This window comes from Panicum virgatum, chromosome 5K, assembly GCF_016808335.1.
Source record: "Panicum virgatum strain AP13 chromosome 5K, P.virgatum_v5, whole genome shotgun sequence".
Lineage (NCBI taxonomy): Eukaryota > Viridiplantae > Streptophyta > Magnoliopsida > Poales > Poaceae > Panicum > Panicum virgatum.
The window spans coordinates 46,884,480-46,911,022 of NC_053140.1; the positions used below are offsets into that span (position 1 = coordinate 46,884,480).

At 46.5% G+C, this 26,543-nt stretch overlaps 1 protein-coding gene and 1 pseudogene across 1 annotated transcript in view; one reads left to right on the forward strand and one right to left on the reverse strand.

The window, feature by feature from the left end:
- LOC120707877 (mitogen-activated protein kinase kinase 1-like) overlaps positions 1-10,536 on the reverse strand; it is a 28,942-nt gene extending 18,406 nt beyond the window's left edge. The window contains exons 1-6 of the mRNA XM_039992933.1: positions 10,323-10,536; positions 9,935-10,022; positions 8,739-8,876; positions 8,012-8,236; positions 7,662-7,844; positions 7,355-7,575 (exon numbers count right to left, since the gene is read on the reverse strand). Of these exons, the coding sequence (XP_039848867.1) occupies positions 7,355-7,575; positions 7,662-7,844; positions 8,012-8,236; positions 8,739-8,876; positions 9,935-10,022; positions 10,323-10,396 (929 nt within the window). The 5' untranslated portion in view covers positions 10,397-10,536. The remainder of the gene's footprint in view (positions 1-7,354; positions 7,576-7,661; positions 7,845-8,011; positions 8,237-8,738; positions 8,877-9,934; positions 10,023-10,322) is intronic.
- Positions 10,537-11,330: 794 nt separating this feature from the next.
- Positions 11,331-26,494, forward strand: LOC120707875 (annotated as a pseudogene).
- Positions 26,495-26,543: the final 49 nt, after the last annotated feature.

Below are 26,543 nucleotides of genomic sequence, written 5' to 3' on the forward strand. Positions count from 1 at the left end.
GTTAAAGAAACAACTAGAGGAGTTACAACGGATTGGCTTCATCAGGCCAAGTTCGTCGCCTTGGGGAGCCCCGGTTCTGTTTGTCAAAAAAAAGGATGGAAGTATGAGGTTGTGCGTTGATTACCGGGCACTGAACGAAGTTACTATCAAGAACAAGTATCCTCTCCCCAGGATCGATGACCTTTTCGACCAGTTAAAAGGAGCCAAATACTTTTCCAAGATTGACCTGAGGTCCGGTTATTTTCAGCTCAAGATCAGGGAGAGCGACATCCCGAAAACAGCTTTTGTCACCCGGTATGGTCAGTTTGAGTTTACGGTGATGTCTTTTGGACTGACAAATGCACCTGCCTATTTCATGAACCTCATGAACAAAGTGTTTATGGACGAGTTAGATAAGTTTGTCGTAATCTTCATTGACGACATACTTATTTACTCGAAGAGTATTCAGGAGCACGAGCAACACCTGAGGGTAGTTCTGGAAAAATTGAGAGTGCATAGGCTATACGCCAAATTTAGCAAGTGTGAGTTCTGGCTGGAGAAAGTAGCTTTCCTTGGTCACATTCTGACCGCAGAAGGAGTAGCAGTGGATCCCGAGAAGGTCGAAGCAGTCTCCAACTGGCAGCAACCAACCAATGTCAGTGCGATCAGGAGTTTTCTCGGATTAGCTGGGTATTATCGGAGATTCATTGAGGGATTTTCTAAGATAGCCCGGCCCATGACAGAGCTGCTCAAGAAAGAGAAGAAGTTCACCTGGACGGAGTCGTGTGAGAGAAGTTTCCAGGAGTTGAAGCGAAGATTGACGACAGCCCCAGTGCTAACCCTGCCGGATATTCATCGGGATTTTGTCATCTATTGTGATGCGTCCCGACAAGGATTGGGTTGTGTGCTGATGCAAGATGGGAAAGTCGTTGCATATGCTTCCCGTCAGCTCAGGACCCATGAGCAAAACTACCCAACTCATGATTTGGAACTTGCAGCCGTAGTGCACACACTTAAGATTTGGAGGCATTATTTAATTGGAAATAAGTGCGAAATCTTTACCGATCATAAAAGTCTGAAGTATATCTTCACCCAACCGGACTTAAACCTGAGACAAAGAAGATGGCTGGAATTAGTCAAAGATTATAATTTGGAAATTCATTATCACCCAGGTAAAGCCAATGTAGTAGCCGATGCCCTGAGTTGGAAATCCTACGGGCCCAAGAATGACCATTTACGAGAGGAAATGGCACGATTAAATGTGCACATTATCCCTCGAGGTTCCAGCCAAGTGCTGAACGTTCAATCCACTCTAGAAGAACGAATCAGGAAAGCCCAGAGAGCGGACAAGGGACTGATGGAAATCCGGAAGCAAACCGGAGAAAATAAGGCACCAGACTTTAGAGTGGATAATAGGGGAACATTGTGGTACAAAGATAGGATTTGTGTGCCCCAGAAGGGAGACTTCAGACAGATAATCATGGACGAAGCTCATAACTCGGCCTACTCCATCCACCCAGGATCCACCAAAATGTATATGGACCTAAGACAGAAATATTGGTGGAATGGGATGAAGGCAGATATTGCACGATTTGTCGCCCATTGCGATACTTGCCAAAGAATCAAAGCCGAACATCAGAAGCCGGCAGGATTATTGCAACCCCTACCCATCCCGGTTTGGAAATGGGATGAAATAGGGATGGATTTTGTGGTAGGATTGCCCAGAACCCAGAAAGGACACGATTCCATATGGGTAATAGTGGACCGACTCACTAAAGCGGCCCACTTCATACCCGTACGGACCAATTATGGCGGAGAGAAGCTAGCTAAGCTTTACGTGGAAAATATAGTGAAGTTGCATGGTGTGCCCAGTCGAATTGTTTCCGATAGAGGGACCCAGTTCACCTCTAGATTTTGGAAAAGCTTGCATAAAGCTATGGGCACCAAGCTAGACTTTAGTTCCGCTTATCACCCGCAGACAGATGGTCAGACAGAAAGGGTGAATCAGATTATGGAAGATATGTTGAGAGCGTGTGTCCTCACCTATGGCAAGGATTGGGAACAGAGTCTACCCTATGCCGAGTTCTCATACAATAACGGGTATCAAGCAAGCTTGGGCATGTCGCCGTTCGAAGCCCTTTACGGAAGAAAATGCAGAACCCCTCTAATGTGGTCAGAGGTTGGAGAACGTGCTCTAGTCGGGCCCGCCCTCATAAAAGAAGCAGAAGAAAGAGTTGCTGAGATTAGAGAGAAACTGAAGGCAGCCCAGTCCCGGCAGAAGAGTTACGCCGACAAGAAAAGACGGGAAATAAGCTTCAACCCAGGAGATTTCGTGTATCTTAAGGTATCACCCATCCGAGGAACCCGAAGATTTCAGGTACAAGGAAAATTGGCCCCTCGGTACATTGGACCATACCGAGTTTTGAAGAAAGTTGGAGCAGTAGCATACCGTTTGGAACTACCAGAAGAAATGTCAGATATACATCCAGTATTCCACGTCTCGCAGCTAAGAAGATGTTTGAGGGTACCCGAGGCAGAACATGTGCCAGTAGAAGCGATAGATCTACAGCCAGACTTACGATATCAAGAAGTACCGGTCAAGATTCTCGACACGGTCACCAGAAGGACCAGAAACTCTGAAGTACGGATATGCAGAGTCCAGTGGAGCAGACACGGAGTAGAAGAAGCGACGTGGGAACGAGAAGACGCTCTGAAGAAAGAGTTTCCCCACCTGTTTAGGAACCAGCCGAATCTCGAGGACGAGATTCATTTTAAGTGGGGTAGGTTTGTAACATCCCGAAAATTCACTAAATAAATCATGCGCTAAAGTTGTCTTTCGTTGAGCTCGACTCCCCTCAAACCCTGAACCCTAATCCCCAGAACCTCCCCCGAGCAACCCGACACCCGAATTCAATCCGCGTCCCATCTTTTTCCCATCCAACGCGGACGCGTCGTGACCAGCCGCCGCGAATCCCGCCCCCTCCTTTTTCCTCCCTCCCCTCCGACCGCGTGCCCCACCTCCAGCGGCCGCACGCCACGCGTGGCCGACCGCCAGTCGCGGTCGCCGCTGGCGCGCACCGCCCACCCCCTCCTTTTCCTTTCCCTCCTCCCATTTTTTTTTCCTCTATTTCTTTTTCCTTTTTCCATTTCTTTTTCCCTCTTTTCTCTTTTTCCTTTTCTTTTCTTTTCTCTCCCTCCCTCCTCCCTTTCTCCCTCCTCTGCCTCGCTCCCGCTCGCCCGAGCCCCGCCAGGACGGCTCCCTCCCCTCACTCCCTGCTCCCTCTCCGGCCTGCCCCGGCCCTCCCTGGCCGCGACGCCGCCCGCCCGCTCACGTTCCACTCACTCCCCGCGCGCACACGCCGCTCCCCACGCACGCCCACGCGTGCGCACCGCGCGCACCCGCACGCGCTCGCCGCACCGCGGCACACCGAGCGGCGCACGCCGCCGCACACGCGCGCGCGCCCCGCACCCCGGCCACCTCCACCACGCCACGCACGCTGCCCGGCCGCACGCGCACCAGCGCTGCGTCGCCTGGCCGCGCGTGCCCGCTGCACCAAAGCCGCCGCTGGCGCTGCCCCGGCCCCGCGCACGCCGCTGGCCCCAGCGCCGCTCGCGCGCACGCGCCACACCGCCCTCGCCGCACGCCGCGTCGCGACACAAGCACGCCATTAATGGCCGCCGCAGAACTTGCGACGCCGGTCACCTACCCCCGCCGCACCACCGACCTAATCCGGCTATAAAAGGGCCCCCACGGCGTCGCCGTCGCTCCCCAATCCCGGCCGCCATCCCCAGCACCCTTCCCTGCTTCCCTAGCCCCGCCGCCAGAGCTGCCTAGCGCCGCCGCCGCCTGCCCTCGTGAAGCCGCCGCCTCGCTCCACCATAGCCCGAGCTAGGTAGGGGAATCGGAGCTCCTCCCTCCCCTCTCCCTTTCCCCTCTCTCCCCGGTCGCCGCCGTCGCCCAGGCTGCCCGGATTGGCCGCTGCCTGTGAGCCGGCGCCCCTCCCCTGTTTTGCGATGGGAGGAAGGGGATGAATGGCCATTTTGCATTTAGGCCCCCCCCCTCTCCTCCCATTCTATTAAAGGACCCTTGTCCTTATATCCTTTCTTTTCAAAAAGAACCCTGTCCTTTGTTTTATTTTCAAGAAAACCCTTTCACATGAAACATAATTCCAAGTATGCCCTAGACCTTTCCAGTTTAGTCCAAATATCTCTAGAAATTACAAATAGGTCCCTGCCTTCTCGAGGAGTAATTACAACCAGGCCCCTGACCGACCCCCGAACCTCTACTAAACCTATTATTTCATGAACCTAACGACCTCTAATCAACCCGAAACCTTACCAAGTATCTTTTAACTCAGTTTCGGCCTTACCATTAAGAAACCACTCAAAAATGCCACTTCTATCTCTATATTTTATGTGTTCCCGATTCGAGCTCAACGATGAATCTTTGTTTTGATTGGACGCTTGGTTGTGTGTGCTGTAGACCGCGGAGTGAACGAAGGAGAGCCCGTCAACGAGCAGTTCTGTGAGCAGGAGGACGAGGACCAGTTCCGCGACCCCGAGCCCGAAGGACAGGACTTCCCCGAAGGCTACGAAGACGGCAAGTTCAATCCCATCCTTTGATGCATGTTTCTGTCCTAGTTTTTATAAACACAACCCAATGGCCTGTTTTATAAATTGCATATGTTTTACTTGCATGAAAACACGGTTGGATAGCCACCCCTTGATTTGTGGTGACCATTCCTTGACCACCTAGATTAATGTCTGATTTTGTTTGGACGTTAATCGATATTAGAATGCTTAGGACTTTACTCATAATACTATTTGATTTATAAAGAAAATGTGTGCGTGTGGGAAGGGATAAAATGTGGATTTTCGAAAGATGAGTATGGGCGAGATGGACGGCATTTCTGTGCGATTTGCCGATTGGTGTGCTTATGCCTGAGTGGCAGGGCAAAGAAGGGAGATATCCATCTTGTCGCGTCTAAGGACCGAGTTGGTGTGTCATCTCACCTAACTCCACTATCGTGCAAACCACTCGACCGTTGAATGGGCAACGGCGTAGCATAAATCCCACTAGTTGGTGTGGTAGCCATCAGGAGAGCTGAGAGCAACGGGTGACTAAGGAAAAGGGATAAGCCCCGAGTGACTTATGCCCGGTTATACCTAAGGGAACGGTCGATGACCCCTTGGTACATCCCGTGATGGCTAGTCAGGCTTAGCTATGGTGGGTAATGGCTATGATGGGATCTACACCGACACGACGGTGTTCGAGTTGTGGTATCCTACTTGTGGGTAAAGTTGCACACCTCTGCAGAGTTAAGAATCTATTCGAATAGTCCGTGCCCACGGTATTGGGCGAGTTACGGTGTGGTCACATAACTAGTGTTTCTTTGGGATGGGCTGGTGTGAGTTGTTTTGGAATTGTGTCCGGCAGATGTGCCGTGTGCTACGACGGACGGGGAGTCCGGTAGCAGTTTAAAAATTGGAAACTCCGTGTTACTTCTGAAATTGATTTTTATAAAGGTTTTCTTTAAAACAAACCCCTGCATAAAATATAGTTTTTCTGCAAATTAAACCATAACCTTATCCTTGATTTACCTAGGCATATTATTCTGATTTAACCCCTCCGTGGGTGTGGTTGGACTTGCTGAGTACGTTTGTACTCACCCCACTCTTACTTTTTACAGAAGAAGATCCAGACTTCGTGCCAGACGACGCCGAGTAGGGTTACCGTTCTACACCCAACCTTGCCTGTGGTACCGGCCCTGTCGAGATGCCTCCGCTGTCGCAGTACTCTGAGCCCGTAGTAGACCCCATGTGGTTTGCAGTCTGGTGTTATGTTGTAACTTGGTTAATAATTATCATTATCTGTATCGAGTGTCCTCCAAGGTTTGTACGGTTTTGAACCATCTGATGTAATAAATGTGGCATCAGCCTCCTGGGACTGATGTTTTGTATCACATTTAAGTCTTCTCTTATGAGGGGACGCTTCACCCGGTTATACCTTAGAGTTAGGTCGATGACCCCTTGGTAAATCCCGTGATGGCGAATCAGGTCTAGCTAAGGTGGGTAATGGCTATGTCGGGATCTACACCGGCACTACGGTGCTCGTGTAAGGCACCCGCTTGTGGGTAAAGTTGCACACCTTTGCAGAGTTAAAAAGCTATTCAAATAGCCGTGCCCGCGGTATTGGGCGAGTTACGGTGTGGTCACATAACTAGCGTTTCTTCGGCTTGGGCTAGCGTGAGTTGTTTTGGAATTGTGACCGGCAGTTGTGCCGTGTGCTACGACGGATGGGGAGTCCGGTAGCAGTTTAAAACCTAAACTCCGTGACTTTCAATACAAAAACTGGTTTCTGAAATGTTTTCTGCTAAATGAATCCCCGCATAAAATTTAGCTTTCTGCAAATTAAACCGTAACCTTATCCTTGTTTTACCCGTGCATGGTATTCTGATATAACCCCCACCGTGGGTGTGGTTGGACTTGCTGAGTACGTTGTACTCACCCCATTCTTACTTTTTACAGAAGAAGACCCAGACTTCGTACTAGACGACGCCGAGTAGGGTTATCGTTCTACACCCAACCTTGCCTGTGGAACCGGCCCTGTTCGAGATGTTTTCGCTGACGCAGTACTCTGAGCCCGAGCTAGATCCCATGTGGGTTGCACTCTGGTGCTATGTCGTAGCTTGGTTACTTGTTATTATCATCTGTATCGAGTGTCCTCGGAGGTTTGTACGGTAATGAACCATCTGATGTAATAAATGTGGCATCAGCCTCTTGGGACTGATGTTTGTATCACATTTAAAGTTCTCTCTTATGCGGGGACGCCTCATAAGCTCCCTGAGTACTACCCACCAACTGCATCTCCACAGTGAAGTAAATGTTAAAAAGGATAATATCAATCGCAAGGGTTCTATTTTAAGAGCTTCACCCACTGAGACATTGCTTGCAAAGTAATCCCACGTCTACTTGATTTTCAAATAATAATGGGTCAATTGCAGTGTTTTCAGCAGATAATCAACTCTAGCATGAAAGGTTGTAACAAAAGGCCCCGAGTGGGTTTCTAATTATCTGAAAAATTATTTGGAAATCAATGAGGAATTGTCTTCCATTAATTAGTGAAGCTCAAATGCATACACTACAGAAGCTATGCTGAAAAATATGTTCATCCAACAGGTGCAGAATAAATTTATTAGATAAAGTCCTCTATCTGTGAGGATCAATTGAATCACCAGATATATTGCACTTATGTTAACAAGCAAGTGGCATCAAACAGCTTTATTAACAGCTTCAAATATTTCTGCTAACAAGCATAAAGGTACTAACTAAATTAATTTTCACGTCCAACTTAAGAAAAGAATGTTTAGCGTACCAGGAGGATATAAATGAGCAGAATTCTGGAGAGAACTGATCTGCAGGTGCAGAAGGTGGTGGCTGATCAACAATAGCCTCCAGTAGTTCATAAAAGCTTAACCAACCTTCTCCTTCTGAAGGTATATAGGGGAACCGCCCAATGGCACACTCAAGTATTACTAAGCCCAAACTCCATATATCACTCTTGTAGTCATATGAGCTTCCGCTAATCCGTTCAGGCTGAAGAAAGAAAAAAAGAATTCATTGATGAACATAAACTAGCAGGTAGCAATAACATGGCCTAGAACATGATGAATTCAACATACCGCCATATAGTTGTAGGTTCCAACAAATGTATCTCGCTGACCCATTGAGCTTGCTAGCACCGCACTTACCCCAAAGTCAGTAATCTTGACTTCCCCTTTACGGTTGATTAACAAGTTAGAAGGCTTTATGTCCCTGTGAATCACGTGCCTTTCATGATGAAGATATAATAGACCCTCCAAGACCTGAATTAACATAGAACTACTCAATGTTAGCTCTGTACAGGACCTTCAATGATGAACATTCAGAATGTAATCTCGAGTTTCAAAAGCTGATAAAATATAATTGTGAGCTTATTCCAAATACAGGGCAAGTCAAAGCAAACCAAAAAAAAAGCCAACTTCATACAAACCTGCTTACAGAGTACCGCAAGGTATGGTTCCAGAACTGTCTTCACTTGCTTAATGATGTCTGCAAGGGATCCACGATCCATGTACTCAAGAACAAGATATATTACACCATTGTGGTAAAAAGATTGATGGCACAGAACTATATGAGGGCTTTGTGTTGCCTGGTTTATTTTGAGCTCTTGTACTATTTGTTTGCGAACTGACTCCTGAATGTTCATTTGAATACCCTACAGGAGAAATTGTAATACTGTTCACTCCATCATGCGATAGGTCATATGGTTGAAATAACATCACAATCCAGTCAACAGAGAATTCCAGAAATTTTCACTTGCTTATAATATTTGCTGATGTACTATCATTTGTTAGCATCAGAATTCATTGACAATTAACTTATCCACAGATTTTGCATGTAAACAAAAATTAGCACTGGAAAATATGGCTATCCTATTCATTTGGCATTTCCACCTCATTTACTAGAATGTATGGTGTAAAGTGAAATGAATGTGGCCATGCCATTGCAGAGAGGATTAAACAAAGAAACCACATGATAAGACACAGAAAATTCTGATTGTCAGAAAAAACACATACCATGTGCCATCTAAAGAAAAAGGGGTCATTTTTCATACCAAGAAATACAAATAATAGAAAAGTAGAATAAATTTAACTGTCTACATCTAGACGGTGTATCAGCTCTGTAACCACCAGATAAATTTAGACAACAGGAATTACCTTTAAGGCGTACAATGTCCCCACCCATTTGTGCCTCACTAACTGGACAACACCACCACTTCCTTTACCAATGACTTGAATCATCTCAAGATCATCCATCGATAACTGCACATCTTCAACTTTCAGCTTTGTTGATTCCTGGGGGGAAAAAAGATGCGATCCAATTCAGAAACTGCTTGATGACCAACTAAATTATAGAAGTACAAACAAAAAGGGGAAAACAAGAACCCTTCACTGGAGTAGAAGTTAAAAATGGAAGACATTGGGGACAATATATCATTCAAAGTTTCAAACGAAACAATATATTATTCAAACCAACTAGAAGTAATTCTACTAATGCTGTCAAAAAAAAACTGGGATATGTGCTTCTATTTAGAGAAGTGCCTCTATTCTGAGAAATGGGATAGAAGTCCTTACAGAGACCATCCCTGGAACAGGAGATTCAGAAGACACCAAGTCTTATGGAAAGAAGTCAGACCTAAGTTTAGAGCCAAGGTAAAGATCTGACTAAAACCATTTGGAAACACAGTAGAAAGCATCCAGACTCATACAGGAACCTAAAGAGCACAATCAACAGTAGCTAAACAACAGACACCTAACATAGCTAATGAAAAGAAACAATTTGCAGATATCTTTCCACCTAATAATTAAGACATAACAAAAGGTGTCCTCCATTCTGTTTCACTTCAAACAAAAAGAGCTCATCTGTCCTCCATTCTGTCCTCCATTCCTCCTATTCACGAATCCACATCTGTACATCAAGATAAACCTGAAACAGAAATTAGATAAAAGGACTCCTCCCGAGTCTGCGCCGTTTCACGGATTCCATAATTTTTTCTAAAGGACTCGGAGTCCATCATTCAATCAACATAACTGTAGATTGAATCAGGTTAGAGAGATGCGCGAGCTAGATTCTTCAGTTGCCTAGTTCTTCCCCCCTGCACCTTTTTCTGTTGCCTGTTTCTCTTGAACTTCTGTATTTCCGTTTTAACTAATGGAAATGGGGGTTGGCCTCGATTCAAAAAAAAACAAAAAAAAAATGAAGAAATGGCCTTGGAGTCCAACTGTTACCCGTGTTTTTCTGTTATGTACAAATCCAGAATGTCACCACACGAAGTACAGTTTGAAACAATACTACTATACTAGTGCACGGATCAACACAGAATAGAAATAAGTCTCGCCGATCTGGAACTCACATCTTCATCCCCATTTTCCTCGGAGATAAGCCGCAAGCCGCTTTGATTAAGCCGCAGTTCGCCATCCTTGAATGTGCCACTCGCCGTCCTACAGAGAAGCACCAGCTGTCAATTTCAGAAACATAAAATCACTTTGCGCATCAACTTGTGCAGGTGAACAGTCCAATTCACAGTCAAGTCAAAGGATAAACAGAATTAGGCACGATCTGGACCTGGAACTGTAAGTAGCATCGGGAGCACTCAAACAACGATACACACAAAGAGGGAACAAACATCGCGCTTACAAATACCACCTTAGTAACTCAAATCACAAGGATATCAGAGACTGATCCAAAGACAGAGAGGAGGGGGGGCGGGCAGTTGAGGGTAAGGAATCGAGAAGACTGACAGGAACTTGTCGACGGGACTCTCCTGCGCCGGCACGGAGAGCTTGAGATCCTTGAGCGGCTTCTTCCCCCTCATGGCCTCGTCGTCGGCGGCGCTGTAGGGTTAGAGACGACGGGACGGGACTGGCTGCTCGTGCTCCGGGTCGGGGAGGAAGAACCGAAGAAGAAGGCGAGTAGACCAGGGAAATGAGGAGAAAAGCCTGTCTTTTCGGGACAGGGAGTATGCACGCTGGGCCTTCGACTCTCCTTGCCACTGCACAGTGGGGTCACGGGGGTCCTCGCACTCTGTCGTCGAACTTGACCGTACGGGTCAAAGCACGTGCTATGACCACTGTATCAGTCTCAGGGCAAAAACCATGTTTCATAAAAAAGACAAAACCACCCTATATCACTATATGATACTCCCTGTTATTTAGATTTTTTTCTTGAGTTATCCACCATAAACTATTTTCTTGCAAAAAAACAGCAGTTTGGTTCTTTGCAAAATCATTTACAACGTATATAAACAAGCTTAATCGCACTTTGGTTCTATTCTATGGCAAAAAAGAAAAACACAGTTTGGTTGTTTGCAAAACCACAATGTGTCATGTGTTGTTGGTATGGTGTAGCTCCGATACGCACACAGTGGAAACCAAAGTTGTAACAAAAGAAATCAGCAACTTGTTGCAATGTTATACTACTCTCGATTTAAAATAAAAGGAAAAGAAATGTTATTCTAGATTATTATCTTTTACTCAATCCAGTTTAAATTATAGGCTACGTAGTTTTTTACTGCATTGTCCATTGTACCGTACTACCTTGTACGATGAAAAAGTTTTTTTTTGAACTTAAATGTACGATGAAAAAGTGAGGGCAGTATTTACTGTACTGTACAAATTACCAACGTTCACTGCACTGTTGCCATCGGCGCTCTCGTCTCTTCGGTTCCGTACTTGTGCTTCCGGGCAAACGTTCCGGGCCCAGCAAACTCCGGAGCCGAAACCGGTTCCTCTGCAGTTAGGCAGAGGGACTCGGTGCCGCTGACGTGCGGGCCCTACTTGGCCAGGGGCCCAGTTGACAGTTGACTCCTTTAACCGAATAGCGCTGCGGGCTGCGGCCACCAACTCCCGAGGCACCGTTGACCACCGAGACCGAGGCCGCCAGCCAAGGGGTGAACGCAACGGCGGCGGCCGATGAGGAAGCCGGCGGTGGTTGCAGCGGCTACGGCGGTGTTGGCAGCTGCAGCTGCAGCCGCCGTGCTGGCACGACAGAGGCTGCGCGAGGCGAAGCGGTGGGCGCGTGCGGGCGCCGTGCTGCAGGACCTGGAGGCGCGGTGCGCGGCGCCGGCGGAGCGGCTGCGGCAGGTGGCGGACGCGATGGCCGCGGAGATGCGCGCGGGGCTCGCCTCCGACGACCCCGACGGCGGGGAGGGGAGCGTCGCCCTCAAGATGCTCGTCACCTACGTTGACTCCCTCCCCTCCGGGTAATCTACGCCGCCTCACCCAGTAGCCGGATCCGTCGGGAATGTAGTCAGACGTGGACTTGTGCTGTTGCCTCTTTGACTCTTTGTTCCTGGGTCAAACGAGAGACACTTTTGTATGTTGGATGGTCGTGTTGTTCCTGTCAATCTACCATGGACGTGTGGTAATGTGGGGTGCTGTGCTTTTATCTGACGGCGAGAGCGTTGACCCCATAAGCTTGTCTTTTATTCTGATTTCTTTTGATTCGTAGGCTTTGTTGAGGAATGAGGATGTTGCCCAATGTCCAGTAGAGCTATCTGATAGTATCAGTAGAGCTTAGGTCTGCATTTTAGTCTCAACTGTGCAGATTGAACCATTATTTTGCTTGTTCAGGTGTGCCTTTCAAATGTTTCATCTGTTGCATGAGCTAGCATTTTTAGCATATGCAGTACATCTGACCTCTGTAAGGAAATTTTTCTAGGGATGAGAAAGGGCTGTTTTATGCCCTTGACCTTGGAGGAACAAACTTTCGTGTTTTGCGAGTTCAGTTGGGGGGCAAGGAACAGCGAATAATCAAGCAAAAATCTAAAGGGGTGTCCATTCCTCGGCATTTGATGTCCGGAGGTGCAAATGTAACAGTCGTTTCCTTTTTAAATGATATATTTCTTTGTCATTTTACCATACTGTACTAAGTTCTGGACATGTTTTGCTTTTAGGAACTGTTTGATTTCATCGCTGCTGCCTTAGCAAAATTTGTTGCCTCTGAAGGTGAAGAATATCATCTTCCTGAGGGCGTGCAGAGACAACTCGGCTTTACATTCTCCTTTCCAGTGAAGCAAACTTCAATTGCCTCTGGCACTCTCATCAAGTGGACAAAAGGTTTTACAATTGATGAAATGGTCAGTTCTTCTACCTTGCCTATTCAAACCAAACACTGTAGAGAATATGGATTTATTCAAGGTACGGGAAACTGCTGTGCATAATCCTTATTTAGATAGGGCAAATCTAAGATCTTCTATTTTGAGCTACATGTTGTTTTTATGTAATATTTTAAGTATCTATAAATAACTTATTTCTCTCGTGTTGCATTGGAGTCAGGTTGGCAAGGATGTTGTGGCAGAATTAAACAAGGCTATCAAACGTCAATGACTTGATATGAAAGTCACTGCATTGGTTAGATTCATTTGATCCATAAGACCCTTTATTGGATTAATACATTTTGCAAACAAGATGTTAAAACTTACTTTGCATCACTCATGCCTTAGTTGTCCTTTACTTGTAGAGACTGATATATAAAATGCTACATGGCAGGTCAACGATACAGTAGGGACATTGGCTGCTGCCAAATATGCGGATAATGACGCTATTGCTGCAGTAATACTGGGTACTGGTACTAATGCGGCATACATAGATCATGCACACACAATTCCTAAATGGCACGGCCCACTTTCCAAGTCTGGAGATATGGTGAGTGTCTACACTTCTGCCCTGTGAATCTGTGATTGCAAGATAGGCTTATGCTTCATTGATAGGCTTGACATACTTTTATGAGGGGGTTCATTAGTAGCTTTGCTTTCTAACAGGTGATAAACATGGAATGGGGGAACTTTAGGTCTTCTCACTGTCACAACCCAGAAAAAAAAATGAATGAAAATGAAAATCGCGCCCGGGCCCACCTGCCAGCCTCCTCTCTCCCTCCTCTCTGTTTTCTCCCGCGCGCCGCGGCACGCGTCGCCGCCGCCGGCCATCCTCGTGAGCCGCGCCACGTGCCGGTGATCCTCGCTTCGCGTGCGTCCTTATCCGCCCGGCCGCCCGCTCCCCCTCGCCCTCTAGCTCCCGTGCCCGACCGGCCTTCCTCTCCAACCCTAGCGCCCGATCCCCTTCTCCATCGCCGCCGCCCGAGCTCCCTCCCCACCGCCGATTCACCCGCTCCGGTGAGCGCCGCCGCAATTCCTCGCTTGGGGAGCTCCCTCGCGTCGTCATCCTCCGATTTCGCCCCTAATCCGGCCCTTTCCCCTCCCCTGCAGGGCCGCCGGCGAGAGCCTTCGCCCGCCGCCGCCTCTGTTTGCTGCGCCGCCGCCTCGCCACCGTTTCCCGCTGTCCAAGCCGCCGGTGAGCTTCGCCATCACCTAGGGCACGCCATGCGCCCTCGCCCTTCGCCCCTCCAGCCTCGCTCCGCCGCGCCGCCGTTCGCCGGCGCCGCCGCGCGCGTGTGGGCGCGCCCAGGTGCGGGGTCAAGGCAGGTCTTGGCCTTGACCCGGCCTGGTGGTGCCGCCCGGCCCCCTGGGCCCACCTGTCGGTGGCCGGGGTGGCTGCCTCGGGTGCGCCTAGCTTTTAGCTAGGGTTTTATTAGGTTTAGTTTTTCTGCAAACTTGCAAAATCCATAGAAAATCATGTGTAGCTCCAAAAATTGTGAGACTTGTTTTGTTAGATTCCTCTAGCTTATATCTACTTAGGAAAAATATTGTTTTGCATGTTACTTTGTTGTAGATTTATCTATTGTTTTATCTTGCAAAAGTGAGTTTATTGCTTAGTTATTTGTGTACTGCTTGAAAAATGCCAAACCAAATTTTGTTAGACTCCTTGTGAGGTTTAGTTTCCAGTGGTGCAGCTTGTTCATGTGTTTCCTTGCTGTTGGTTAGGGTTTCATTTCGTTTTCGTGCTTGCTGTCCAAAATATGGTTTATTATAGAACTTTGTGCAGGAAAGTGATAAAATTGCAAAACCAGTTTTGTTAGCCTTGTGTTCCTGCCTAGTTTCCATGATTTTTTTCTTAGATTTGTTTAGTTCAGTTTGCATGCTTTTCCCGATTTATCTTGTTTAGAGTGGCTGAAAGCTAAAATATTTATGGTTATTTATAGGAAAATGTTTTTCCTGCAAAACCAATTTTCTTGAGTTCTTTGCATCATCCTCTGCATGTTTAATTTATTTCATGATTTATGCATGTTGTTAAGATCATTTCTTAATTCTTGCATCGCATTCATGCAATTTAGTGACCAAGCCGTCGGAGAACGAACCCGTGGAACCCGCCGAGCCCGTCGAGCCCGAACCCGGAGTCCCGTTCGTGGTCGAGTCGGAAGTTAACCCAGGCAAGCAGCTAAGCATTTTCCTTGCACCTATTTAATCTGATTTAGTTAGCTATCTCACCGGGTACTGTTGGGTTATATAATATCTATGTATTGCATTCTTGTACCTACTTTGATGCACTAGCCTTCCTTGAATTGTTTAACCATGTCCTTGCCACATGTTAGTCAGCTATTAACTTAATTTGACTAGATGCTTAGCTCTGCTTAGAATACTTATATTGTTTGCTAGAAAGGAATGGTTTGGAGTATCACACTTACCTGGTTACCCTTGATCGCACTGGTTTGGTTTAGTGGTATGAGTTTGGTAGTATCGAGATTCGAGCGGAATAGTAGGGCCTAGAGAATGAAGTCACATGGGCATAGTCCGCTTGGATCGATTAAGGACCGAGTTGATGCCATCGGCCTTGAGCACCTTTCCGTGCTACCACATATCCAATATAATGGAACGGATGAGCCAAATACCTTCTTCGACTTGATCATTGGGGCCCGGTCCCAGATGCGTGGCCATCGGGCTATGCAGGGAGGCTTAGCAGGTCCCCGAGTGGAACTATGTGTAGGAAAATTTAGAGATGTCCTCGGTGGAACTAAGTCTCCACGCGCAAGCTGGGCGTACCCTCAACGGTTGAGCCGGGATGGGAACGGTTGACGTGAGTACCCCCTTGCCCGGCGTGATCGGTTGGGTGAGTCGCATGGTCCTCGTGTCGTGTGGGTAAAGTAGTACACCCTTGCAAGGTTATAAACAATTCGAATTGCCGCGCTCTCGGATATGAGCAAGCTCTTGGTTCGTCGAATTCTTCATAGAGAGTTTCGGTATGGTTGGCTTTGGTTTCATGTCATGTTGAGGATCTGTTAGATATATTGTGTTACTCTCTTAATCAACTAAAATTCTGGGGGTTGGGCAAGATTAATTAAGTTTGCTAGGTGATAGTCTAGGTAGCTTATGCTTATGCTTATGCAATAAATACTTAAACTTAAAGCTTTTCCTTGAGCCTTTGCATGATCCTTGTTTATTTAATCGCGTAAGTCTTGCGGAGTACCTTTTGTACTCAGGGTGCTTTCTAAACCTAGTTGCAGGTGAGCCAGAAGTGGTGTTCGGCCATTTCTACCCCGCTGATCCTAATGCGGGGGAAGAGTAGGCTGTTGCTGCTGTGGTGATGTCCTTGAGCAAGGCATCATCATCTTAAGTAAGTTTTATCGTAGCTGAGCTTCGGGAGAGCATGTATTTTCAATAAGCTCTAAGTCTGTTTAATATGACTCGCGTGAGCCCAAGGCTTGTAAAGTGAAGCTTGAAACCCACCTATATTGAACTTGTAATATTAAGTCTCGAACTCTGGTTTTATATAACTGCTCTTTGTGGATTGTTGGCTATGTATTCGATTGTATACGGTATGTGCATATGCTGACCCTGGGCGTATGTTGGAGCACATACCGGGACTACCGGATTTGGTATTATTTTGAATGAATGACGTGTCGGTTATTCGTGTCTCTAGATGTGGGATAACACGTGGCTCGCTCTACGGCAAGCACGTGTTAACTCTCATCTGGGTGATAATGACCGGCGGTTCGTTTAAAATAGTATCAAATTGGGCGGTTCTCACAGCGGGTATCAGAGCTGAGTTTCCATGAAGTGAACCTAAAATTGGCTTAGTGGGTTGAGAGTCAAATAAAATTTGATCACTTGCACTAAGATTTACTTTGGTTAAAAACTTGAACTTAAGGTGAAATGCTACCTTTCTTCCTTGATCTTAGAACTAATTCCTTCTTATTGCTTCACTTGTTTAATTAAGATGTGCTTAACCTCTCTTGTCTGCATGAGTAGCGAGAGCGTAGGAAAGCCCTTTCATCCTCTGGGAACCTTTTGAGCCTTTTACTGGAGTTGGGAAGGTGGGAATCACCCATTGTCCTGAGCGCTATTAGGAGGGTTGTAGCACTGCTGGACAATGCGGTTGTGTCGGGTCGTAAGTGAGTGCTAGAACGTTAAGGCGTGCTCGCGATGTGAGGAGACGTCATGTTGCATTCATACCTCGCATGCATGCATACTTTCTTTTGGTTTTCAAACCTGCATTTATCCAATCTAGTGGGTCGTGATCTAGATTTCGTTGAACTCGTTCTTGCTAATCTTAGTGGGCCAAATCTATTCTTTCTCTTAGATATGTTGTTCCGGTGTTGATCGTGTGTTAGATTTTTATCTACACATTATCTTTCCACCCTGCCTTTGAGTATCATTCTTCATCTTTCATTCCTGACCGCTAACCGTTTTGTTTGTTAACAGGATGGTGTTGCGTTCGGGTAATGAAAGGGATGGTGCCAGTGGTTCGGGTGGCAATAACCACCGCAACAACGAGGATCCCCTTCCTAATCCTCCAGTTCACCCAAATCTCGCGGATGTCCTGGCCCGACAAACTGAACTCATGGCACACCTAGTCCATCAGTTGGGCAATGCCGGCAACAATGGCCCAAGAGCTGAGCCTCAAGTGAACAGGTTTGGGGATTTCTTCCGCACCAACCCGCCCATCTTCCGTGGCTCCAAAGATCCTCTGGATGCGGATTTCTGGCTCAATGTGATTGAAGAGAAGCTGGATCTTATTGAGTGTGAGCCCCATGAGAAGGTACTCTTTGCTGCTCATCAACTTCATGATGCCCCTGGGGCTTGGTGGCGGAATTTTAAAGCATCTCATCCTGCTGACTACCGCTTCACATGGGAAGAGTTTCGTACAGCTTTCCGCTCCTTCCATATTCCCAAGGGTATCATGGACATCAAGAAGAAGGAATTTCTCAATCTCACTCAAGGAAGTCGTGATGTGATGGCATATGTGAATATCTTCAATACCCTTTCCCAGTATGCACCTGAAGAAGTGGCCACCGATGCCAAGAAGCAAGATCGCCTGTATGATGGGCTCTCCGCAGAGTTGCAAGACAAACTCTCCACTACCAAGTTTGAAGACTTCAATGACTTGGTGAATATTGCCATCAGAGCTGAGCATAAGATGAAGAATCTTGAGGCAAAGAACAAGCGTCCTGCTCCTACCTCAGCAGGCGGTAGCTCCTCGCGTCCACGTCTGGGGCCTTCTCCTTTTCCACCTCGGGCACCGGGTGCTCAAGCTCCACGTCCTATGTGGATTGTGCGTCACCCTCAACCTCCTCAAGGACAAGCTCCTAGGCCGGTCAGTGCTTATTGGAACAACCCAGGTGTGACCGCAAAGGGTCCGTGCTTCAATTGTGGTGGCTTAGGCCACATCTCTAGGGACTGCCCCTCTCCGAGGCGTGGTGGTGCCTTCAATGCACCTAGGCCCAATACTCCTCTGCCTCAAGCACAGCGTCAAGAAGCTAAGCCACAACAAGCTCCTAAACGTGGCCGTCTCAACTACACCACCGCCGAAGAAATTCCGGAGAACGCTGAAGTCCTCATGGGTACGCTCCTAATCAAATCTCACCCTGCTATGGTTCTTTTTGATTCTGGGGCAACTTTTTCATTCATCAGTAAGAAGTTTATACTGCATAGTAAGCTTGAAATGCAAAATCTACCAGTGCCATACCAGATAGAATCACCGGGTGGAGAGATCATTTCTAGAAACTTTGTGGATAGGGTTCCAATTCTCATCGAGGGAGCTATTTTCCAAGCTAATCTTCTTGTCCTAGATCAGATGGGTTTAGATGTGATTCTTGGGATGAATTGGTTGGGTAAGCATGATGGAATTATTAAGTGTATGCCCCGTACTATCGATCTTTTGCATCCCTCCGGGAGTAGAGTTCTACTCTCTCTTGCCAAGATGGAATCTTGTTTATATGCCTTGGCGAGTACCATAGCCACGGCGTTGGAAAATATTCCCGTGGTTTGTGAGTATCCGGATGTCTTTCCAGAAGAATTACCGGGTATGCCTCCTGATCGTGAGGTGGAGTTCGTCATAGAGCTCAAGCCCGGAACTGCTCCTATCTCTAGACAGCCTTACCGAATGCCTCCCAATGAGTTGAAAGAATTGAAGAAACAACTCAAGACTTTATTGGACAAGGGTTTCATTCGTCCGAGCTCCTCTCCATGGGGATGCCCGGCTCTTTTTGTGAAGAAGAAAGATGATAGTTTGCGGATGTGTGTTGATTACCGTCCGTTAAACGAAGTCACTATCAAGAACAAATATCCTCTTCCACGGATTGATATATTGTTTGATCAACTCTTTGGAGCTCGTTATTTTTCTAAGATTGATTTAAGGTTGGGTTATCATCAAATCAAGATTCGAATCGAAGACATTCCGAAAACGGCTTTCTCTACTAGATATGGTCTCTATGAATTCACTGTCATGTCTTTCGGCCTCACCAATGCACCGGCTTATTTCATGTATCTGATGAATAGCATCTTCATGGAGGAACTGGATGTCTTTGTGATCATCTTCATTGATGATATTCTCATTTATTCTAAGACCAAAGAAGATCATGCTCGTCATATTCATATCGTCCTCCAAAAGCTTAGAGAGCATCGTCTTTATGCTAAATTTAGTAAATGTGAGTTTTGGCTTGAAGAAGTATCTTTTCTTGGTCATGTCCTCTCCAAGGATGGTATTGCTGTGGATCCTAGTAAGGTGCAAGATGTTCTTGAATGGAAGCAACCTCAGAATGTCCATGAGGTTCGGAGTTTTCTTGGACTCGCGGGATATTACCGCCGATTCATAGAGAACTTCTCTAAAATTGCGAAGCCTATGACTGAGTTACTAAAGAATGGGGTCAAGTTTGAGTGGTCCCAAGCCTGTGAAGAAGCCTTTCAAACCTTTAAGGATCGTCTCACTACTGCTCCAGTTCTTGCTCAGCCGGATATTTCCAAGAGCTTTGATGTCTATTGCGATGCTTCTCGCATTGGTCTTGGCTGTGTTCTTATGCAAGAAGGCCGAGTGGTGGCCTATGCCTCTCGTCAACTCAAGCGACATGAAGAAAATTATCCTACCCATGATTTAGAGCTTGCGGCTGTTGTCCATGCTCTAAAGATATGGCGTCATTATCTGCTTGGTAATCATTGCAACATCTATACTGATCATAAAAGTCTCAAGTACATTTTCACTCAATCTGATCTAAACATGAGGCAACGTCGATGGCTGGAACTGATCAAGGATTATGATCTTGAGGTACATTATCATCCTGGAAAGGCGAATGTCGTCGCCGATGCACTAAGCCGAAAGGCTCAATGCAACTGCTTGACCATAGCTCCTCCTATGCATACTCTCTGTGATGATCTCCGAAAACTCGGAATTTCTATGGTCAAAGAAGGCTATCTTGCTACTCTTACAGTCAGATCTGATCTTTATGATCAAATTAAGGAAGCCCAAAAGAAGAATAAGGGTATGGCTCGAATTCGGGAGTTAATGAATCAGGGCAAAGCTCGATGTTTCTCTACGGATGATCAAGGGGTTCTATTCTTTGGGAAGCGAATTGTGGTGCCAAAGGATCATAACCTCAGGCGAATTATTCTTGATGAAGCCCACAGTTCTCAATTTTCCATTCACCCAGGTAGTACAAAAATGTATCAAGATCTCAAGCAAAGATTTTGGTGGACTCGCATGAAGCGAGAAATTGCTCGGTACGTCTCTGAGTGCGATGTTTGCCAAAGGGTTAAAGCCGAGCATCTTAAACCAGCTGGTACTCTTCAGCCCTTGCCTATCCCATCATGGAAGTGGGAAGAAATTGGAATGGATTTCATCACTGGGTTACCCAGGTCTTCTCAAGGATATGATTCTATATGGGTAATTGTGGATCGATTGACAAAGTCGGCTCATTTCCTTCCAGTGAAGACTACTTATCATGCCAAGCAGTATGCGGAGTTGTATCTCACTCGCATTGTCTGTCTTCATGGTGTTCCTAAGAAAATTGTCTCGGATCGCGGCCCTCAATTTGTTGCTCACTTTTGGAGAAGTTTGCATGAAGCCATGGGAACCGATCTCACCTACAGTACTGCTTATCATCCTCAAACCGACGGTCAAGCCGAGAGAGTCAATCAAGTCTTAGAAGACATGCTGCGAGCCTGTGCTCTTATATATGAGAAGAAATGGGTTACATGCTTGCCATTCGCAGAGTTTTCTTACAACAATAGTTATCAAGCAAGTATCAAGATGTCTCCTTTTGAAGCCCTTTATGGAAGACGGTGCAGAACTCCGATCAACTGGTCCGAATCGGGAGAAAGGCCTTTCTATGGTCCAGACTTGGTGAAAGATGCCGAGGATCAAGTCAGGATTATTCATGAGAATCTTCGCATTGCTCAATCTCGTCAGAAGGCTTATGCTGATCGTCGTCGCCGAGAACTTCATCTAAAAATCGGTGATTATGTCTATCTTAAGGTTTCTCCATTTAAGGGCACTCGCCGTTTTCAAGTCAGAGGAAAGTTAGCGCCACGCTATGTTGGGCCTTTCCGGATTATCAAGAAAGTTGGAGCAGTGGCTTATCAATTGGAACTTCCTCAATCACTCTCCGCAGTGCACAATGTCTTTCATATCTCTCAATTGAAGCAGTGCCATCGTGTTCCAGCTGATGCCGTCGACCTTGAGTCACTTGATCTTCAACCGGGCCTTACCTACGAAGAACACCCAGTAGCCATTCTTGACCGAGATGAAAGAAAGGTGAAGCGTAACATGGTAAAGTTTATAAAGGTTCAATGGAGCAATCACTCCGAAGATGAAGCCACTTGGGAGCGTGAGGATCGGTTACGTAAAGAATACCCAGAATTCTTTACCGATGAGTAAGTTCTCTCTCTACCACACCCCACTTTCTTAATGAAGTTCATAGTTCTATATGTTATATATGTGTACACAGTCACCCTCAAGAAAACCTTAAGAATGTCTCACACCACATCATCCTTGCCTTTGTGCATCATCTTTTAGATGTTTATCTTGTCTAGGTGAATATGACCTTAGTCGACCTGGAGTTTTGTCCCTTCCATCCTATCCATTTAAATCTCGGGACGAGATTTTCTTAAGGGGGGGAGATTGTCACAACCCAGAAAAAAAAAATGAATGAAAATGAAAATCGCGCCCGGGCCCACCTGTCAGCCTCCTCTCTCCCTCCTCTCTGTTTTCTCCCGCGCGCCGCGGCATGCGTCGCCGCCGCCGGCCATCCTCGTGAGCCGCGCCACGTGCCGGTGATCCTCGCTTCGCGTGCGTCCTTATCCGCCCGGCCGCCCGCTCCCCCTCGCCCTCTAGCTCCCGTGCCCGACCGGCCTTCCTCTCCAACCCTAGCGCCCGATCCCCTTCTCCATCGCCGCCGCCCGAGCTCCCTCCCCACCGCCGATTCACCCGCTCCGGTGAGCGCCGCCGCAATTCCTCGCTTGGGGAGCTCCCTCGCGTCGTCATCCTCCGATTTCGCCCCTAATCCGGCCCTTTCCCCTCCCCTGCAGGGCCGCCGGCGAGAGCCTTCGCCCGCCGCCGCCTCTGTTTGCTGCGCCGCCGCCTCGCCACCGTTTCCCGCTGTCCAAGCCGCCGGTGAGCTTCGCCATCACCTAGGGCACGCCATGCGCCCTCGCCCTTCGCCCCTCCAGCCTCGCTCCGCCGCGCCGCCGTTCGCCGGCGCCGCCGCGCGCGTGTGGGCGCGCCCAGGTGCGGGGTCAAGGCAGGTCTTGGCCTTGACCCGGCCTGGTGGTGCCGCCCGGCCCCCTGGGCCCACCTGTCGGTGGCCGGGGTGGCTGCCTCGGGTGCGCCTAGCTTTTAGCTAGGGTTTTATTAGGTTTAGTTTTTCTGCAAACTTGCAAAATCCATAGAAAATCATGTGTAGCTCCAAAAATTGTGAGACTTGTTTTGTTAGATTCCTCTAGCTTATATCTACTTAGGAAAAATATTGTTTTGCATGTTACTTTGTTGTAGATTTATCTATTGTTTTATCTTGCAAAAGTGAGTTTATTGCTTAGTTATTTGTGTACTGCTTGAAAAATGCCAAACCAAATTTTGTTAGACTCCTTGTGAGGTTTAGTTTCCAGTGGTGCAGCTTGTTCATGTGTTTCCTTGCTGTTGGTTAGGGTTTCATTTCGTTTTCGTGCTTGCTGTCCAAAATATGGTTTATTATAGAACTTTGTGCAGGAAAGTGATAAAATTGCAAAACCAGTTTTGTTAGCCTTGTGTTCCTGCCTAGTTTCCATGATTTTTTTCTTAGATTTGTTTAGTTCAGTTTGCATGCTTTTCCCGATTTATCTTGTTTAGAGTGGCTGAAAGCTAAAATATTTATGGTTATTTATAGGAAAATGTTTTTCCTGCAAAACCAATTTTCTTGAGTTCTTTGCATCATCCTCTGCATGTTTAATTTATTTCATGATTTATGCATGTTGTTAAGATCATTTCTTAATTCTTGCATCGCATTCATGCAATTTAGTGACCAAGCCGTCGGAGAACGAACCCGTGGAACCCGCCGAGCCCGTCGAGCCCGAACCCGGAGTCCCGTTCGTGGTCGAGTCGGAAGTTAACCCAGGCAAGCAGCTAAGCATTTTCCTTGCACCTATTTAATCTGATTTAGTTAGCTATCTCACCGGGTACTGTTGGGTTATATAATATCTATGTATTGCATTCTTGTACCTACTTTGATGCACTAGCCTTCCTTGAATTGTTTAACCATGTCCTTGCCACATGTTAGTCAGCTATTAACTTAATTTGACTAGATGCTTAGCTCTGCTTAGAATACTTATATTGTTTGCTAGAAAGGAATGGTTTGGAGTATCACACTTACCTGGTTACCCTTGATCGCACTGGTTTGGTTTAGTGGTATGAGTTTGGTAGTATCGAGATTCGAGCGGAATAGTAGGGCCTAGAGAATGAAGTCACATGGGCATAGTCCGCTTGGATCGATTAAGGACCGAGTTGATGCCATCGGCCTTGAGCACCTTTCCGTGCTACCACATATCCAATATAATGGAACGGATGAGCCAAATACCTTCTTCGACTTGATCATTGGGGCCCGGTCCCAGATGCGTGGCCATCGGGCTATGCAGGGAGGCTTAGCAGGTCCCCGAGTGGAACTATGTGTAGGAAAATTTAGAGATGTCCTCGGTGGAACTAAGTCTCCACGCGCAAGCTGGGCGTACCCTCAACAGTTGAGCCGGGATGGGAACGGTTGACGTGAGTACCCCCTTGCCCGGCGTGATCGGTTGGGTGAGTCGCATGGTCCTCGTGTCGTGTGGGTAAAGTAGTACACCCTTGCAAGGTTATAAACAATTCGAATTGCCGCGCTCTCGGATATGAGCAAGCTCTTGGTTCGTCGAATTCTTCATAGAGAGTTTCGGTATGGTTGGCTTTGGTTTCATGTCATGTTGAGGATCTGTTAGATATATTGTGTTACTCTCTTAATCAACTAAAATTCTGGGGGTTGGGTAAGATTAATTAAGTTTGCTAGGTGATAGTCTAGGTAGCTTATGCTTATGCTTATGCAATAAATACTTAAACTTAAAGCTTTTCCTTGAGCCTTTGCATGATCCTTGTTTATTTAATCGCGTAAGTCTTGCGGAGTACCTTTTGTACTCAGGGTGCTTTCTAAACCTAGTTGCAGGTGAGCCAGAAGTGGTGTTCGGCCATTTCTACCCCGCTGATCCTAATGCGGGGGAAGAGTAGGCTGTTGCTGCTGTGGTGATGTCCTTGAGCAAGGCATCATCATCTTAAGTAAGTTTTATCGTAGCTGAGCTTCGGGAGAGCATGTATTTTCAATAAGCTCTAAGTCTGTTTAATATGACTCGCGTGAGCCCAAGGCTTGTAAAGTGAAGCTTGAAACCCACCTATATTGAACTTGTAATATTAAGTCTCGAACTCTGGTTTTATATAACTGCTCTTCGTGGATTGTTGGCTATGTATTCGATTGTATACGGTATGTGCATATGCTGACCCTGGGCGTATGTTGGAGCACATACCGGGACTACCGGATTTGGTATTATTTTGAATGAATGACGTGTCGGTTATTCGTGTCTCTAGATGTGGGATAACACGTGGCTCGCTCTACGGCAAGCACGTGTTAACTCTCATCTGGGTGATAATGACCGGCGGTTCGTTTAAAATAGTATCAAATTGGGCGGTTCTCACACTCACCTTCCTCTGACCGAATTTGACCATGCCTTGGATGCAGAAAGTTTGAACCCTGGTGAACAAGTATTGCCATTCATATGCTATACAGTTTATGACCTTTCATCCTTTTGTTGGTAATGACTTTGTAGCAATATGGTGCTGCCAGATTTATGAGAAGTTGATTTCTGGCATGTATATGGGGGAGATTGTTCGAAGAGTCTTGCTAAAAATGGCTCAGGAAGCTTCTCTTTTTGGTAATGACGTACCTCAAAAACTTGAGATCCCATATATCCTGAGGTATGGCTTTCAATCACCCATTTGTCGTGAATAACTTCCTGTTGACTGCTCATATATGTGCAATTGGCATTTGAAAGTACAAGTTGGTTTTTGTAACTTTAAAGCCGTGGCTGTCGGGCGGCTGTCCTAGTGAGCTGAATAGTATCAACACGAATGCAAAATATTAGAAATTAATGAACATATTAACTGAGAAAATCCCGCACTTGGTATTTCTTGACTTCTTGCAGTATCTATGCACTGCAAGTAAAATTGAAAAACAGCTGGTGCATCTTACACCATAGCAATGGCTAAATTGGAAAAACTTAAAACTTTCAAAAAAGAAAAATGGAAGAGCTTTCACCAACCCTGTGCTGGTCAATGTCAATCAATACACCGGTTTGATTTAGCCTGCAGTTAGAAACCAGATTGTAAAATTACCCAATCCCCCATGCCCCTTGGATGTTGATCCGATGATCCAGATTGAAGTTTTCATAGTTTGCACGGAGAGATTGGTTTGCACCTAATACGTTCCCTTTTTTTAAACCTGTGAGTATTGATTGAAATCAGTAGAATGTTAATATGCTTCTGTAATTTCTATGCTTTCATTATCTAGTTCTTCTTGTCCCCTCAATTAAAGCATGACCTGTCTGTTTTTCAGCTAAACTTAACCACTTGGTTTGACACAAGTATTACTAACTAAATTGGTCTGTTCTGTATTCTAGTACGCTTCACATGCTGATGATGCATCAAGACACAACACCTGACCTCCAGACAGCTGGCATCAAGCTGAAAGAAATCTTGGGGGTATTCATCTTTTGGCCTTGCTGTTAAATTATGCTACTACCCGTTCAATCCCTACAAAATACCTTATTCTCGATCTGTTCTCAGATACAAAATACCTGTTACAAAACAAGAAAAGTAGTCGTGGATGTTTGTGAGGTTGTTGCCAGGCGTGGTGCACAACTTGCTGCTGCTGGAATCTACGGCATCCTAAAAAAGCTCGGGCGAGACACTGTAAGCCCCGACGAACGAAGGACTGTGATTGCTGTGGATGGCGGAATTTACAAGTACTATACATTCTTTGCCCAGTGCATGGAGAGCACTCTAAGGGACTTGCTGGGGGAAGAAGTGGCATCCTCTGTCGTGATTAAACAGGCAGAAGATGGGTCAGGCACTGGCGCTGCTCTCTTGGCAGCCTCCTATTCTCAACCTCCAGAATGATTTATTCAGCCCATAGTTCCTTAGAGTCTGAATCTATACTAGTGGATTGCGCGCGCGTTGCGCGCGCTCATAATTTCTTTGTATTAATGAGTAATCGATATGGTTAGAGAAGATATGTGCTCGCGTACCCTTATATTTACCGTGTATCTGTTTCTTTTTTTTAGATTTATAAACAGTTAATGTAATTAATTAAAT